The 18,346-nt window shown below is 34.7% G+C and overlaps 3 protein-coding genes across 10 annotated transcripts in view; 1 reads left to right on the top strand and 2 right to left on the bottom strand.

Moving 5' to 3' along the window:
- The window catches only part of LOC126781298 (GTPase-activating protein skywalker), a 74,449-nt gene extending 74,028 nt beyond the window's left edge, over positions 1-421 (bottom strand). For all 6 annotated transcript variants that reach the window (XM_050506225.1, XM_050506223.1, XM_050506221.1 and 3 more), the window contains exon 1: positions 164-421. The gene's annotated coding sequence lies outside the window, so the exon portion shown is untranslated. The remainder of the gene's footprint in view (positions 1-163) is intronic.
- On the top strand, positions 315-14,666 carry LOC126781284 (maestro heat-like repeat-containing protein family member 1). 2 transcript variants are annotated; one of them, XM_050506180.1, is made up of 12 exons: positions 315-387; positions 2,161-2,338; positions 2,485-2,656; positions 3,557-3,746; positions 3,844-6,682; positions 6,758-6,911; positions 7,009-7,269; positions 7,586-7,800; positions 8,022-8,219; positions 8,799-9,081; positions 10,107-10,344; positions 11,493-14,666. In XM_050506180.1, the coding sequence occupies exons 3-12, from the start codon at positions 2,558-2,560 to the stop codon at positions 11,678-11,680; spliced, it is 4,665 nt and encodes a 1,554-aa protein (XP_050362137.1). In that variant the 5' UTR covers positions 315-387; positions 2,161-2,338; positions 2,485-2,557; the 3' UTR covers positions 11,681-14,666. The 2 variants fall into 2 exon arrangements, with proteins under 2 accessions (XP_050362137.1, XP_050362136.1); XM_050506179.1 differs by lacking the exon at positions 315-387 and adding an exon at positions 1,918-2,070.
- Positions 14,667-15,014: 348 nt separating this feature from the next.
- On the bottom strand, positions 15,015-17,307 carry LOC126781332 (uncharacterized). 2 transcript variants are annotated; one of them, XM_050506273.1, is made up of 5 exons: positions 17,039-17,307; positions 16,567-16,664; positions 16,235-16,364; positions 15,906-16,124; positions 15,015-15,207 (listed from the first exon to the last, which is right to left on the bottom strand). In XM_050506273.1, the coding sequence occupies exons 1-4, from the start codon at positions 17,288-17,290 to the stop codon at positions 15,990-15,992; spliced, it is 615 nt and encodes a 204-aa protein (XP_050362230.1). In that variant the 5' UTR covers positions 17,291-17,307; the 3' UTR covers positions 15,015-15,207; positions 15,906-15,989. The 2 variants fall into 2 exon arrangements, with proteins under 2 accessions (XP_050362230.1, XP_050362229.1); XM_050506272.1 differs by having other exon boundaries at positions 15,912-16,124.
- Between the last annotated feature and the right edge of the window lie 1,039 nt (positions 17,308-18,346).

Here is an 18,346-nt window from a genome sequence, read left to right as displayed (position 1 = left end):
GGATCAGCTGATTGCCTACGCTGCCAGAAGGGGCTCGATATTTTACAGCTATTTTAAGACTGTACGGCAGCTGATCGGGCGGTCTTCAATGTCAGTACGCGAGAAACGCCTGATTTCTTAATGCGTGAAACGCGAAACATAACTGATTCAGGCGTGAACTCACCGAAATCCTGACGATAAATGATGCGGAGCAGGATTTGCGACTCCGTATTTACCGCTTTGGAGTCCCCGCGGCGACTAACCCGAGTGCCCAGTTCCCGGCGCAACGTAATCACGGATGGGATAATAGTGTTGAGTGGGAGCCGACGCTTTTGCTTTGTCACTTAAACGAACCACACAGTACATCAGAGAGTTATATCAGTAACTGACCATACGCACGGATACATTGTAAGATTTATTCACTGATATGCGAAATGATTTGCAACCTCTGAATTGTCTAATCTAATTAACTATGTATCCGGTGAAAGTCGTACATAAAATTTGTGAGAAGAAGTTTTCTCTAAAATGTATGAAATGTTACGAGATTATGTTAAAATTTTCTTTGTTAAAGAAAATCTTGACAATCAAAAGAACTGCACGTCTACTTTATCTCGCGATTTGCATGAAATCGAATATTATAATAGAAAAATGGAAACATTGCCCGCCTTCGCCCAATAAAAAGCATAGACTAAGCAAGCAAAGCACAAAATTCATAAAGCTATGTTCACACTGCGCACTTACAAAAAAAAGCTAACTTGATTGTTGGTAAAAGTTTCCAATTTTTATATACTCAATTACTAAATTTATAAATTACATACAAAATTAATTTTTGATTTATTGTAATAAACGTACATATTCAGTTTATTTTTCGTTGTGCATATTTTTCGATAAATAACACAGTCAGTGCCCACTGTCCTTAGTATAAAAACGTGATACATAGTTATAAAAAAATAGGAGCATTTTCTTAAATCTTTTTTAATGGTAATAATGGTTTTTATTATGATAAATTCGAGAAATGTTATTTATTTGATCATTGAAAAATTTTGAAAATTCCGCCATTAGTACTAATATTTTATCACAAAAGAAATACCTAATGAACGCTATGTATTGATAAAGCTTATCTTTAAGAGTGTTCTTTACAATAAAAATATGAATATAGATTTTTCATATTTTACAGTGCTTATGGTAAGGTTATTCCGTAAGACATAAAATATTCGTTTTTTTTTAAATTAAATACACTTGGCAGTTACTAAATATTGTTTATTAAAAATACTAAATCAAAATCCAACAAAAACAACATATAATATCCATATTAATTAAACTTGGATTTTGATTGATTCAGATTTTGATTCATTCATTTCTATTGATATTGTTAAGCTATTTTAATTTTATTCAGATTAAAAAAATATATTTTTTAATAAATTATTGATTTTTAACATATGTTTTAATATTCTATATTAATATAGATAACTATGACTCTAGAATAATAAAATGAGGACCACAAATGGATATATTTTATAGAATGTCTTAAATTAAAAGAATTGTTTTTTAGTAACGTCTATACAATAATAAAATTAGGCACAGACTGTCGAATTCTCTTGACTTATAATAATTTAAAAATAAAGTATCAGTAATAATATATAAAATTATAGTTTCCCATCATATTCCTATTATATGAAAACGAAAAACCTCTTGAGAAAACAGATATTTAACTGTGGGGTGTATATTTTCATAATTTTATTTTTATTTAAATGCGAAACAAAATATTCAATATTGTTTTTTGCTTTTCGTCATTACTATTAAATTTGTAATGCTTAATGGTAAACAATATTTTTATCTAGGTTAGTTTCCTTTTAAAGGGCAACCCAAGAATAAAATTTGTCATTGGTTATTGACAAACCAATTTCATAATATATTTTGACAGACTAACATATGACATTCAACACAGTAGACAACTGATGAAAAAGATCCTACATCATTGTGTAGACTTGTAAGAGAGAATTGTGTATTTTGTGAATATTAATGTTATTACGTAAATTGTTTTCCATGAAGCTGACAAAATGAGTTCGCCAAAAACCGACTGTTTCAAAGGTGGTGATAAAAATAAACTTAATTCAGATATGTTAATGATATCATTCTAAATATGTTTGTCCTGTATCAACTATTATTGTTGTTTTTCAGACACAGTGACCGTGCTCATTAACGCTTTAGGAGATAATGATAATTCAGTCAACAACGTTGTAATAAAATCCCTTGCCAAGATAGCCAATGTGTATCCGAACGAAGTTATCGAAATATTTTGTGAGTTTTATCAGAATACGGTTAAATCGAACCTAATACAATTAGGAAACATTGTTAAGTAAGTATTTTGTTTTTTAAATAGACATGCATAAATAAGAATTTACAAAATAGAGCAGTTTGAGGGTAGATAAAATAACATAACATTGTGAATAGTTTGGACTTTTAATATTGTGCAAATAATATAATATTATATTTATGTTGTAGAGTCCTGGAACAGACATGTGTAAACCAAGTGAAGAAATTAGATCAGAAGGTAGCAGGAGAACTAGTCAATTCAATGCTTCGAGCAATGACAGAGAATGTAACATACGAACCTGTAGTCCAAATGGGTGCATCGTCTGTTTTAGTAGCTATTGGCCATGAGTACTTGGATTTGGTATGTCAATCTTAATATTATTTAAATAAAAAAAAAATTGATTTTGTTACACAAAAAAAAATTTCCTACACTTCATTTTACTTTTATTGTTAAATAGATATATGATTGTTATTAATTTATTCATCACCTTGAATTTATATCATTATGTATATTTTATAAAATAATAAAATTTACATAATGATACATATTTAAGACCAATAGAGTGCCCTGTCGCTTTCCACCTAAGACATTGGGAAAATTTTGTCTAGTATCAAGGCTCAATCTTCCACCTATTTATTTCTTTAGTCTATAAAGTGCTTTGATCAGTCTAGCAGAATGTTATTTTTATATTTTCTTATCCGATGTTATTTTAATATTCTTAGCACTTCAATGGCTACTGTAAGTGCTTCCAAGCCACATGGATAATATTGGGGTCACTAACCTTTATGGTAAATCAAGGAAGCCACATAGCTACAGATTTGGAGCATGCTAGATATCACATATATAAATATATATTATATAGTATGAGAACTAAGTGTCTCGTTTTCCAAGCTATGGTGAAGTCAAGCGAAAGATTTAGTGATGAGCACAATGTAAAAAGAATTTTAAAATACATTCAAGTTATTTGAGCAACAAAATTACTTATTGATGAATTGAAACATATTCAATTACATGTTTTAATGGATCAATTTGGCATTTTTATGTTTTCAATGCAACTTGATACTTGATGATTGAACAATAGAGACTTGGGGTACGCAGCATGCTTTATTACAGTACGAGCAAATAGATAAATGAATCATTCATGATTATATTACAACATTTATTTCAATATAAATACATATTAGAAAAATATTATTTATTTTACATTTGTGTCATTTTTGGATGGGTTAGTAATGTATAATGTTATATTTTATATTATAGGTACTGCGGTCTCTAATTAATCAAATGACCCCAGCGTCTGTACCTCATTATACGATCGCCCACACGCTGGGTACGCTGGCAGCGGTCAACACGCATGGAGTGGTACCGCACGTCAAGGAGATCCTTGGCAAAATGCTGCCATTACTTCCTTTGGTCAAACAGGATGGTGTGAAGCAAGCTTTCGCATATGGTTGGTCATAGATATTATTATTTTCAATAATTCCAACTTTCTATCTAAATTGTAATAAAAAAATAAATGAAAACAAACTATTTTTGTCTTGTTTTAGCATTTGGCCATTTTGCCGTCGCAGTGTCTGAACAAATAGGCGATAATGTCGAAAACGATAATATAACATCGATAAAGGATAATTTTGTCACGGAATTCACGATCGTATTTGACGTGCTCTACAACCAGTGGCTACCGTCTCACGAGCCGAAAGTATCGGAATCAGTACTCGAAGCCCTCGGGCCCATCACTAGACTCATATCAGAAAGACAATTTAATGAAACTGTAAATAAATTTGTACTATCTCTTCTATCTTTGTATCGCAAACCGGCGATCAATTTCTACTACATTAGTCAGTGTATATCTTACTTATTGTCACCATCGCCTTTGAACCCAAAACTGTCCTTGAATGATAACGTGATAAATTCAATAAACAACGTTCTATTTAACTTGGTTCTTTTAGAGCCAGATTATGACCAACCTCATACGGTCAAGAATCATTTCGAAGTACTTCGTTGTTTCGACCACATGGCGGGCCAGTTTCCCGATCAAACAGTCGAAAACTTGCTGCACCATTGTAAAAACAACCAAGAGAAAGAAAGAATGAAAGCTGTTATAATTTTAACGCATTTGACGACATCGTCTCAAGTTTTTATTGAAAATTTCGCATCAAAGTTCACAACTATTTTGAAAGTAATGGTTGTTATGGAGCAAGGAGTCAAAATGAAGAAATTACTTGTCAAAGCGATAGTTGGACTTGTATACAGAAATTGTATAATGGCAGCTGAGGATTTTTCTATGGTCGAGTTTATAATAAAACACTGTGGTTACGAGGGTCCGCCGACTGTTTCGAAATCGGACATCCTAGATTTACATGACACCTGTAAGAGTTCACTTATTCTTATGTGTAACACGGTAACGAGTGTGAGGTCTCAATTACGTAATTTGCTACTGCACTCTCTTACTGTTGATGAATTCACTTCATCTATGTCGACGGTGAGCCATTGTCTGACCTCTTTGCTGCAAAATAATTCAGATGTCACAACCGATGACCAGGCTAATAAGCTTAGTGATATGATATGCTCTCCGGATCTCGTTTTCGTACGATGCATCACACACGTAGTCGATCCAGATCAAATAGATTTGAATAAGAACTTGCTTCTATTTCTCGAAGAATTTTCCGGAGACGTGCATAAGAATTTGAAAAATTCTTGGACCGTAGAAATTCAGAGATTATTGAAATATGTCGAAAAGAATGAATCGAAGGAGCAGTGGCACGGAATGTTGTTGGATCTCATGATATCTGCTGTGGAACAGGTGAACAGCAACAAGTGGGTGGAAACAATATCAACTTTAATATCTCAGCAAATACTTTCCAAGAAACAGTCGCCTATGATTAAAGGTGTATCTCTTCAATATATGGCCATACTATCATGTCATATGTCAAATGCCGCTGTAGTTGAGACAGTCCTTAAAATAATACTATTCGCTCTGAAATCTATTCCAATGGAAAGCGTTGATTATGTTAGTAAAGCAGTTGGTATTGCGTCGCGAGAACACGGTGAATTCGTCCTCAATGAGTTGGATGCGACATATAAAGAAAATGAAGCTAGACGAGGCAATAAATTGCTTAATTTCTTATCATCAAGATCGTCGAAGACCGAAGTTGAATTATCAGCAGTCAAATATGCAGTTATAACATGTTATGGGAAAGTTGCCTGTGAGTGTCTCGATGTGCACGTCTTGGCTAGGTTAGGGGAAAATGTTACATCAATATTGTTTGAAATCTTAAAGTCTAATCCACCTTACGACTTGTGCAAGGCCAGCGTTGCAACTTTATACGAGGTGGGTAAAGCACTACATCCGGCTGCACATCATAATGTGGCTTTGAGAAATCGCTGGCAACTGTTGAACGCTGTTTTAGAACAAATTTATAACGCAAATCTGGATAAACGAAACGTTGAACTTTATCCAATTATTGTAAAAGCATCGAAAGCCCTGACAAAATTACAAAAAGGTATCTTGCCCGAAGAAAGAAATACGATCCTGAGAGTTCTATTTAACAGCATTTTCGGAGAACTTTCGTCTTTTAAAAGAAAGTACGAGATAGAAGGAAACGGTGACAAAAACGACTTATTAGCGAAAACGTTAAACGACTCGTTGTCTCTTTTGCACGATTTAATTAGAGAGTTAATTATCCAATCAACCTGCTTGAGCACGATTGATGATATCGTCAGCTTACTAATTGAATGGATGCGTCACGACAACGACGAAATTCGTACAGCTGCTGTATTAATAATGCAAGTAGTGTTAGATGCATATATAAAAAATGTTACACTTAATTATGAGACACCGAGCAAATTTGGGCAGATGGGTTACTTACTCGGCATAATCGTCCCAGGTGTTGCTGATACAAACTTCCCAGTAAGGTTAACTACGGTTGATTGTATTAAACTAATAATCCAGATACAGGACTTGTATGAAGGTCACACGATTGAACCGGAAGACGAATGCATGTCGAACCTTTCGCAGCTGCAGAATAATATATTGACTAACGATTTGAACATGATAAGTGAGTATTGTACGAAATTGTGCGACGCTATATGGTCGAAAATACCACATTTACATACGATGCAATTCATAGAGAGTCTCCTAGAAGGATACGATAATCAAGAATTTAGGAGTGTTGGGATTAGTTCGATTTTAGATGAATTTGTTTTAAAGAAAGGTCAGGATCTGTTCCAAAATATAGAACGGATAGTCGAGGTGTTACTTTTGACGATGGATGAAGTGGTTGATGATGCTAGGATGAGACTTATGAGGCCGCTGACGTCATTGACACGTCACCATTCAAACGCCGTCACCGCTGTGTTGCTTGCGCAAAAGCTGCCATTGAAATCGTGAGACAAAAATATTTTTTTGATATTGTAAGCCTTGTTGAATTTTGTATCGTTATATATTCTTTTTTATTTAAGATGCGTTGTATCTTGCTGGCGGTACTTGGCTAGAGATGAAAGTCTATCTGCTGTCATCGTAGATAACTTCCTACGTCTGATGACGTCAATCGAACTTTACGAGGACCCTTACCACATCACTGAAAATCACATTGCTGCGTTACAGCCTCTGACTGTAGGTTACCAGTTTTCTTAAAACTGTTCTATGGTTACTTTACAGAATCCTTATTTAATTGCAATATATATTTATATCATTATATTTTTATTTGTAGCTCATAAGTGCCCTTGGTGAGATGTTACAAGAGGAAGCCATGAGACCAATATGTCTCGCTAAGTTCCCTGATCTCTTCGCGGTCTTATATACGACGCTAGCATGCTACATGGAAGCAGAACCTCCCGCGTACTCCTTACCACAGAACAGAGTACAGGAGAGGTTCGGCTTCGTGCCAAACAGGGAATCCATCAAGTTGTCTCCTGCTAAGATAACCATTAACACGTTTAACGCGTTTTTGGAACGCGCTGATTGTTATAAGGTATTTAAATTGTATATATTTATAGTGTAATTGTAATTAAGATCTTTATGTGACCTTATGAGTGCCAATCCATGAATGTTTATTTTTATTTATACGAAGTAAAGTTTCAGAAAGTAGGTAAACTGAAAGATTAGGTTATTTAAAATGATATTTTGTTTATTTAGTTTGCTAGTTGATTCGTCATAAAATGGTCTATTTATTTTTGTTTACATAATAATACATGTGTAAAGTCTCAAAATTAAATATGACTAGGAGCAACTAAGCGAGTATTATAGAGTCGATTCTAGCAGCGGTCGTACTGCTTACTTTCTTCCAGGTGAAGGAAGCGTGCTCGCTGTGCCTGACGGTGGAGCACGGAGACAGCTCCAGCACGCTGCTGGAGCTGGCGCCGCTGCTGGGCGGGGCGCTGAGCCGCGCGCTGCCGGCGCAGCTGCAGCGCGTGTCGGTGCGCGTGGCGCACTACGCGCGCTCCGCGCTGCCGCCGCAACGGTGCGCCGCGCTCGCGCTGCTGGCCGACTTGCTCAACTACCGGTTAGTATTAATCACTCATCGAATGGGTAGCACTCAATCGTTAGCTATTCTTGCCCTAAATATCAAACTCTGTATTGCTGTTTCGGTATGCAGAAATAACTATCATCATAACATTGAAACATCTGAAATCTCACGGTCGGTGCCGCATTGACGTCATGAGGCGTGATTTATGTCGGAGCTCGTGCTGGCCTAAATAACGATCACAAATTGGCGTCGCGCAGCTGCAACGACAACCCGGTGCTGATCGAGTGCGTGCTGTCGGCGCTGAGCACGGGCTGGAAGGACGAGCACGGCCGCGTGCGCGCGGCGTGCCTGCGCGGCGCCGCCAACGTGTGCCGCCTGCGCGGGCCCACGCGCGCGCACGCGCTGCCCGCCGCGCTCGCCGCGCTCAGCCAGGGCGTCGACGCGCAGCAGATGCCGTGAGTACTGCGCTGACGAGTATATGACACTAGGTGTATCTCGTCGCGGCTGTTTCCGTTGTAAAGTTGAGTCTCACTAGCATGTTCGCCATATTGGTTGAGGCTTAACCTTCTAACACCAGCGCCGTAGCAATAAGATAGTAGGGATACTAAGGAACTAATACACCGTAAGAGCAGCACCGTACCTAACGAGTGTCTACTTTTAAATTATGTTTACTAGCGCGCGCCACATTGTGCGTTACAAAAAACCATACGTGCGTACATGATATAGATTCCGACGAACAAAGCGGGGAGATATCTCTCGCTGTTAGTGTCAAGTGTTGACGAGTTGCACGTTTTTTAAAAGGCGAGGCTGCGCCTACGCACCTAAATGCGCTTTTAAAAACGAGCATATTCGCACCGAAAATACGCTAATCTACATTTGTCTGCTGGTTGTCACAAGTTATTTGTTACATGTTAAAAATCAAATCAGTATGTGTAACATTATATGGGATTTTTTTTAAAAATAATCTGCACAAGCGGTATACCAGCAAAAATATTCTGAACGTACTTAATTTATTATTTATAACATCCTTACAGATCCCCATTCGAAAACGTTCCCCTCGCAGCTATTCAAGGTCTGAGCCGCCTCATCACGGAAACTGATAAACTCGACCAGGAGTTCGACAGAGAACTGCTCTCGATATCGCAAAAAATACGTCCGTTCATGAACACGGACTGCCCGCTATTGAGGGAGAACTCCATACGGCTGTTCGGTATTATCGCGAGTCGGGTGCAGTCCGAAGCGCTCGTGGAACAGGCCGTGGCGTCTTTGCCGTGCTTCCTGCTGCATCTGTGTGATAATAACCCTTCCGTAGTCAGGGTATGTACGAGATATCTTAAGATTATTAAATCGTCTTGCAAGTACCGGTGTCGAAGGACCAGTGGAGGTATTCTGTAAACCAACCCCAAACTCACCACAGACTACGATTGTGCCATGACTGAAAGCGATATACGATATAAATTTTCATTATGTTCATATATTTCATGACATGAACATGTCTGTTCGTCCTGAGTCTGGGTGTAATTATCTATATAAGTATGTACTTACAAAAGTAGTATATGTACTACATCAGTTGTCTGGTTTCCATAGCACAAGCTACAGCTGTACAAGCTTAATTTGGGATCAGATGGCCATGTGTGAAAAATGTCCCAGGATATTATTATTATTATTAGAATTATAAATTTTAATTTAATACAATTCTTACACAGAACAAAACAGCGTATCACAATATCACGAGATATATGGGTTCTTACAGAATAGCCCTGATGTTATGTTTCAGTTATATTTAAGTAACAGCCTGTGAATGTCCCACTGCTGGGTTAACGCCTCCTCTCCTTTTTGAGGAGGAGGTTTGGAACTTAATCACCATGCTGCTCCAATGCGGGTTGGTGGAATACCAGGTGGCATAAATTTCTGAGAAATTAGTCACATGCAGGGTTTCCTTCACCTTCAAGCACGAAATGAACTAGAAGCACATGAACATTTTTATTATTTCTGATAAATTTTTTTTTTAATAGAATAGGAAGGCGGACGAGCACATGGGCCACCTGATGGTAAGTGGTCACCAACGCCCATAGACATTGGCATTGTAAGAAATGTTAACCATCGCTTACATATCGAATGCGCCACCAACCTTGGGAACTAAGATTTTATGTCCCTTATGCCTGTAATTACACTGGCTGACTCACCCTTCAAACCGGAAAACAACAATATCAAGTACTGCTGTTTTGCGGTAGAATATCTGATGAGTGGGTGGTACCTACCCAGATGAGCTTGCACAAAGCCCTACCAGTATTATTATGTATAAGGACTCAATGAATAATTTCACTCAATAAATTTTACAGGCGAGTAAATTCACGCTTCGTCAAGTTTTCAAAACGTTCAATGTGAAGAAGTCAAACGATTTCGTTCAAACCCATCTTTTGGACGAGGGCCGGTTGTACTTGGACGAGTTCCTGACAGCCCTCGTGCGCCAGCTCGCTGACGAGATGCCGTCTTCCATTGTCAAGTGCCTGCAGACAGCCGTGAACTATCTGCATTGCGCTAGAGAAGAGATCAAACCGCACCCTCCATTGTTGTTGGGTAAGTTAAAATATTTAATTTCATGCCATTATTTACGGTACTGTGGCTAGTTTTTACGGGTAGAGTAGATTTGTGGCATATAATGATAATTTTTTTTTTATTTCCACGTCCAGGCAAGAGAGTACAGTCTGGTCATATTTATTTAGGATCACCAACATGACATACAGTAATCATTACAAAGGATAAAAGTTGCCATACTTACAAGTAACCACGACATGCAAAAATGACACTAAGCATCTTAAATAATAATTAAAGAAAAGATAAATAAAATATAAACATATTTAACACAATTTGGAAGTACAAAATGAAATATAAGTTTTATTAATATAACGATACTACTAGAAACTATATAATAACAAAATAAAGACAAATAAAACAGAAATCAGTTGTTATGAGCCAACAACGAACATCTTAAATAGTTCAACATAAGTTACATTTTACAAGCTTATTTGAAAATATATCGACATCTGACTTATTGTGTAATGAGTTATTACTGTCTGATTAATTTATTAATGGGGGAGTATAAACCTAGTCTAAATAATAACCTAATCTTATAATCTAGTTAATATAACTAGATGATAAGAATAACCTGTTAAGGATGGCCGGCCATCTTCCCTCACGTGCGTTTAATTAGTTAAAGCACAAGTAACTTTTGTTTCATTTTATATACAATAGGATAATCTTTACAAAAAACTTGTGTGTTTTTGCTTGTATTAATAATAATATTTTTTATTAAGAGCAATAATGATTTTATTTGTTAGTAATATAGACTTATTTTTAATGTTAGTAAGTTAAAACTAAAACAATATTATTTTAATATTAATATAACGCAATTCATACCTGCGTTCTTACATCGGAAATTCTGGGTCTGGATAATATCAATTTCAGTTTTTTTAGTATTTAAAAATGTATGTATTTTTATATAATATTGTTGTTATAGTACTGTATTAATTACGCCAATAACAATGGAATATGTAAAAAAGGCACAGGCAAACTTGAGCCCGTGGATGTAGATTAATTTAAAAAAAATTTGGCATTATTACGCGATCATACTACCAAAAGCACGCGATTCAGCCGTGGGGGAATTGAGTGTCTTTACACTGGGTGGGGACTGGCGACTGTAATATATCTCGAGCGCCCTTGGGCAGGCATTCTGTACGCGGAGCTGTACCGCATCCGCGACAAGTACCCCGAGGAGACGCGGCTGGACGGCGCCGTGTCGCGCGGCGCGCGCGCCCGCCTGCTCGCACTCGTGCGCGACGGCGACGCGCGCGTGCGACAACACGCCGCGCTCGCGCTCGCCAACCTCAGCCTCGTTGACGCGCGCGGCGGGTGACGCGCGCGCCGCCCCCCGCCGCGCCACGGCCGCCTGAGGATTGTACGCCCCCAGTGATTGTACGCCCTAGCTCGGGCCCTCCGCGCTGGCGGTATTTACTCGCATATTAATATTTTGGATCGTGAATCGAATCGAGTTATAAATAAATATAAGCTTCGTCTGTGTTAATAAAGATATCTCATATATATTTCCATGTAATAGTTGTCAATTTTCGTATTCGCAAATTTTACTATAAAAATAGAACTTTCAGTAACGCGTAGCATAGCATTAATTCAATATATTGACAGTAAAAATAATGCGTCGAAATTTGCAATCTTCGTTTCGTGTTGTGTCGTTCCACTATATGTAGTCATTAAATTTCTTCATACGAATTCTTTTTCTTTTCGAAACAAATAATCATATTATTTTCATTCAAAACCGCGACTTTTATTAGAAAAAAATAGTTACTTGAACGTAAACCTCGTGTAGTGAATCGACGATCTAACATCGATGAGACTAATTCATAATAAATAAAGCCTTATAATGTTAATTATGAATAAAATATTTGAATAATAATAATAAACGTATAATCTATTCCGTAAATTTACCATTATTATAACTTAATAAAAATATATTCTAAGATGAGTTATAGAAATTAATACATATAGTCATAGTGTAAGTTATATTGTTCGTAAAATATATATGAAGTTTGATCGCTAGTTGAATAGCTTCTGCTGTTAATATAAGCGAAAATTATATTTAAAAGTGAAAAGTGTTATATCCCATCAGCCTATATAACATGATCTATACAACTCAATCATTGTATTACAATTGGCCAAATGTATTTAAAACAATTTGTAGCTTTTGTAGAAGATTTCGTTCCGTTTTCCGTTATAAATAAAAATTTTAATATGTATATGTAATATTCGATTTATTATTAATCTAGTTGAAATGTACTTATAATTGGAATGAAAATTACTATACAGCTTAAGATGATGTACACTTTAATATAATTTATTATTTGTAAACCAAATACGATTAATTCGAAGCTTATTATAAAAATGAATAAAACGTTTTATTTTCAAGCACATAATTAATAATTTTTCTCGATACTTTTTGTTAATCCATTCATGGCCGTGGCAAGCTATATTATCATTTACGCCTTATGTCAATTACACTTACCCTTATATGATTTATTTTACTAAATATTTACGGTTGCTCAATCAGCTTGATGCTAACCGTTCCTCGGAATGTTTTTGTTGGTTACCAAAAAAAACCCTTAATACGCTCTTGGTAGCTTACGTCTTGAAAAAGATTAGTTGTATTCTACTTTACCGAAATCATATGGCATGTGGGTAAATTAGGCGTGGTAGGTACAATCGCACTACAAAGAAATGTGAAAATTGTTCAAATGAATCTCGCGGCCGGTTTTAATTAAAACTATGCATTGTTACATTTTTAATATTGGCATAGCCAGCAGTCCAATCTGTTATCTTTTGTCGAAGTTAATTTTGAATATTTTTTATCTGGCAGTGTCAGTAATAAGGATGAAATTATCGGACGTAATGTTAATCGGCAAAATGGAAAAGTGCTCGTTTTCAACAAATTGTATTGGTAAAGTAAATATTTAAATTGGGCTTTTGAGCTTATTTTTTCACACAACGAGACTACGATTATACTTATTCACACTTGGCATCATAATTCTAATTTTAAAACATAAAAATTAGATTTTTAGCCTGGCAATGAGTAGGTTAACAAAAAGTAACACTAATAAACATCTAAAAATCTACACAAACATTCATAGTTGATTAAAATATTATATAACAAGAACATTTTCGATCGCAAGCCGCGTAAAGGACATTTTGACGAAAATGTTTTTTTATCGGTGAATCCACGTTGTGATATTCGCAACATTACGTCACATACGACAAACGTTTTATTTTTTCTTTCAATAAAAAAAAAATCATATTATGATACGATGTTAAAATATATGGAAAATATATAACTACTGTTTTTATTTTCTATTTTTAGGTCTTTGCTTTTGTAAATTTATGTTCTGTCTTTTATGTCTTTTGTAATCTGAGGCGTTTTATGAGCGAATTTCGAAATCGTTTTTATAATCTGTGTATCGATATTATTTTCAACGAAACAGACAGTTTTAACTGTTTTTTTTTTTAATTAAGGCACCAAGAAATTATTCGAATGGAATTTGGATCATGTTTGTATTTATTATTTAATTTACGCCTAAGTTCAACACAGTTTTAAAAAGATGTTTAGTTTTTAAAGAATATTTTTTTCGAAATTTATCTTTAATTGTAATAATTGCGTCGTCATTTGTATTATTGTGTCCTCAGAACAGAGTCTAGTATGTACAAGGAGCATCAATTTATACATATAAGTATATAATTTGCCATGTATTTTTATATATAATAGCTTATAAAATATGGTTAAATTATTATTATTAAATCCTGATCAGTTGAGATTTGGATTAACTAAACATATATCAGACATTCCTTGATAATAAGCGTTAATATTATCAATAATAATAAAATAATATTAAACGTCACAAGTTCAATGAAATTTTCAGTTGGATCTTTGTTCTTGATTTTGTTAAAATTTCCAAATCTAAAATGTTAATGATGTAAACGAGACTGAATTGAGAAATGTCTGTTGATTAGTATCGAATAAATAATTTGCCTTAAATATTGTTACAAATAAAGCTATATATAGTTATTATAATATTGAATATATACGAAGATTATATTATTTGCTTGTATATTAAATATAATATGTTTTGTTAAAATTTAAATGTTAAAGTCTAACGTGAAAAGTTTTAACTCAAATCGAATTGGTAGATTCTCAATATTAACATGTTCATACATACAATGTTGTATGTCGTTATAACCGATTCAATTTTATAGGACATTAATATTATAGCAATATAATCAATTGAATACTTTGATTATTTGTAAAAATAAATATTAAAAGTAAAACAGAACTCTAAAGTTAAAAATGATGTTGTAATTTTTGAATGTTTTTTTTTTCACTTTGCACAATGTAAATATCCAATACCTCATTATGGGTTCAAAAAAAAAAAAAATGACAGGTCAAATTACTTCGTTCACGATTTGTCCTACATTAGTTTTTCATAGTATAATTAACTTTTGAGACCATTTCTTTATACTGTTATATTGAAATAAAAGTCTTGTGTTTGTGTGTGTAGTTTTGTCAGTTATTATAATCCTTTCTTATTTCATGTTAATAGTAAGGTTTTGCTTAAAATTTATATTAATCGATGTTAAAAAAAACTGTTTCTGTGATGTATACTATAATTCCAAAATTAAAATAAAATGTATTTATTATAAACAAAAATACTTATCGAAATACAATTGTAACAAAACACAAAGCAATAACAATATATAATTTATAATATGGTAGAACAGCAGCTTCCGACTGTTTTTACGAAAATGATTTTCAATAAAGTCGAAAAAGTAAACGTGTTTTTATTTATTTTCTTCATTTCAAGCTCTCGTGACGTCATTCGTTACCTAAAAAAATATATAACACTTGAAATAATTAATATATTTATTGAATCGGCACTACTTTTATTTAAATTACAGTCCAATCCAGGAAGCCGAGATGGCCTAGTGGTTGGAGCGCGCGAACCAATGATCGTGGGTTCGAACCCGGGCAAGCACCACTGAATTTTTATGTGCTAAATTGTGATTATAATTCATCTCGTACTTGACGGTGTCTAATTTTACTGAAATTCAGCCACATGTGTATTCTACCAACCAATTGGAGCAGCGTGGTGGAATAAGCTCCAAACCTTCTCCTCAAAACGGAGAGGAGGCCTTAGCCCAGCAGTGGGACATTAACAGGCTGTTACTGTTATTTAAATTATTCTTGTTATTCGTACCCTTTCTGATAAAGGTTTATTTAATGTAAATTATGATAATTTAATGCAAGTTACTTCACTTGAGGTAAGTTATTTCTTCAAACACAACCTGTCCTTAATGTGTATGTATGCAAACAATAAAAATTAGCAATATGTCAAAACTATCTATGATATCTCATCTTGATATTTTTCATAAGACAATTGACAGTCTGCCTCAAGACTACGTGTTAGCACGTCTAAGTCTGTCAGTTAACTCAGTGAAAATCAATACGTTAATAGTATATAGGTAGGTGTAAAAAAAAAGACAAGACGAATAATAACAATAATACCTACATATATAATACTTACACTCACCTTATGGGTGTTGCTTCTAGATGCAGGTTATTTGGAGTAACTAGACTATGATAAATATGCACGTAATGGATATTTGTACTACTTTGAGGATCTTGGGAGATAAAACTCCTTATCCGGGTCGCAGTGGGAGCGCAGCTGTCGTCCATCCCACGAAACTGAATCCATACGCCATTCAGGAGAAACGAACGGAGCTTGTAAATTTTGAAACGTTATCTGAATATTTATTATTAATTAGTATTATTTTTTTATATGTAATTAAAATATATTTTAAGGTTTGATTTTTCTCTTTATCCATTATATACGTCTCATATCTCAAAACTTACTGGATTAGCCGGAGCTAGTGTACCAGATAAGGGTGCTAATACGGAGACTCCAGATGATTTTGGGATTCCTTCTCGCATCGATCTATGGGCTGAGCTTGCATACACATCTTTAATTAGAAGTTTTCGCTTCCTGCGTAAATATAGACAAATATAAATATTAAATACTACTTACTACTTGCTTCGCGCGGTTCTACCAGCGTTAAATGTTACGTCCCCATGGATCGTAACGTGATATATGATATAGTCTATAAAGTCTACTCTTACTTGCAACGTTATCATATGCTTTTGGGCTTTTATACTAACAAAAGTGTTTTTTATCTAAAATACATTACTCTGGTGAAGCTATGTCATCCATACTAATAGCTGGCGTCATGACAAGGCGAGGTCGCGTCTTCACTGCGTTCTCCCAGCCTACATCTGGAGGTTTTTCCTTAAATTATGTTATAAAGACATTCAAAATATGTATATACATATATTATATTTAGACCAAATAGGCAACTGGCACTTGATGGAAACTGGTCACCACTGTCCTTTGGCATAGTAAAAAATAACAACCATCCATTATATCGTCAATGCGTTGCGTGCGTGAAACCTTAGGAATTAGGATGTTATATCCCTGTGCCTAAGTTACACTAGCTCACTCACCCTTCAAACCGGAATACATCAATACTAAGTGGTAGCTATCTAGACTAATGTGAAATTATTTACATCTTGTATAGTAGGTAGTAAGTACTAATGTAAAACCCACATTTAAATCGTTCAACTACATATTTCAATTTGTATATAAACGTATACAACACTTACATAATACTCTTGAATCTGGTGTGGGTTAGTCCGGACAGTCTCCTTTGGCTTATTATATAATTCTATTGGAATACCAGGTTGTTTCCACTCTGATAGAGTGTGAATATATTTTAAAGGCGGGGGCCTAATTCTGAAGCACTTGGGTTGTGTTTTATAGACAGTTTCGAATGTTTTTTTAATTTCACCGTCACGAAAATCTGTTCTATATGTGGTCTCGTAATTAAATAGCAAATTATCATATCTACTGTACATATTTATTAATTATAATTTTATAAATCTAATTAAAAAATAAAAAGTATATGGAGACAAATATTTCAAAAATATCTGTCAATATATTTGTGTCAAAATTTTGACAGATGTTCTATTTTTATTACTTATCAGGTATTATAATTACTTATTTCTACAAGTATAATACCATTGGACTCGTACCTTAGATTGTTAGTTGATGAAGTTATCTACGTTACGATCTAAGACGTATAACGTTTATAGCGCGTGCTAATAAAACAAGTCAAAATATATACATTTTGAACTGCGATATAAGCGCAGCAATTTTTTTTTTTATAGAATAGGAAGGTCTACATTGTAAGAAATGTTAACCTTCGCTTACATCACCAATGCGCCACCAACCTTGGGGACTAAGATGTTATGTCCCTTGTGCCTGTAATTACACTGGCTCACTCACCTTTAAAACCGGAACACAACAATACCAAGTAGAATATCTGATGAGTGGGTGGCACCTACCAAGTTTGCCCTACCACCAGTGATTTTTTAATTTTTAATTTATGTTCACTTTTAAAGGTGTGCGATGTCTCCGTTTTACATATGTAGGTGTTAGGTAATACAACAACAATGTATCTGAGTGTATAAGTATGTACATTGGTATTTTCGAAAATTTAATTTTTTGGAGAGCATAAGAGAAACATCAATATCCTATTTAATTAAAATATTCTTTTGCTTTTTGTTATATAATATATTAATCTGTACGATTTCATATATCTGATAAGAATAGCTTAATTACGTTTGATATAATTTTGAATCGAGGATATTTTCTAGCATTTCTTTGTACCTACCTGGCTAAGCTCATAAATTAAAATTATTCGCCGCTTTTGGCTGTAGGTATAACTACGTGTTTGCGGTCATCTCAGGAACTACTCTACTACTTAAAATGCATGTTGTGGCCGTCTTGAAGAGTCGCCCACTTTAAGTCTGAATGTGTTTTTATTATTACAACTGTAGTGACTCATGTAGTGTCAAAACATTTCAAGTTTTGAATATATTTCCTGCTGTAAAGGATGCAGAATAGACGCG

This window comes from Nymphalis io, chromosome 3, assembly GCF_905147045.1.
Source record: "Nymphalis io chromosome 3, ilAglIoxx1.1, whole genome shotgun sequence".
Lineage (NCBI taxonomy): Eukaryota > Metazoa > Arthropoda > Insecta > Lepidoptera > Nymphalidae > Nymphalis > Nymphalis io.
This window is presented reverse-complemented; position numbering and strand designations above follow the sequence as displayed.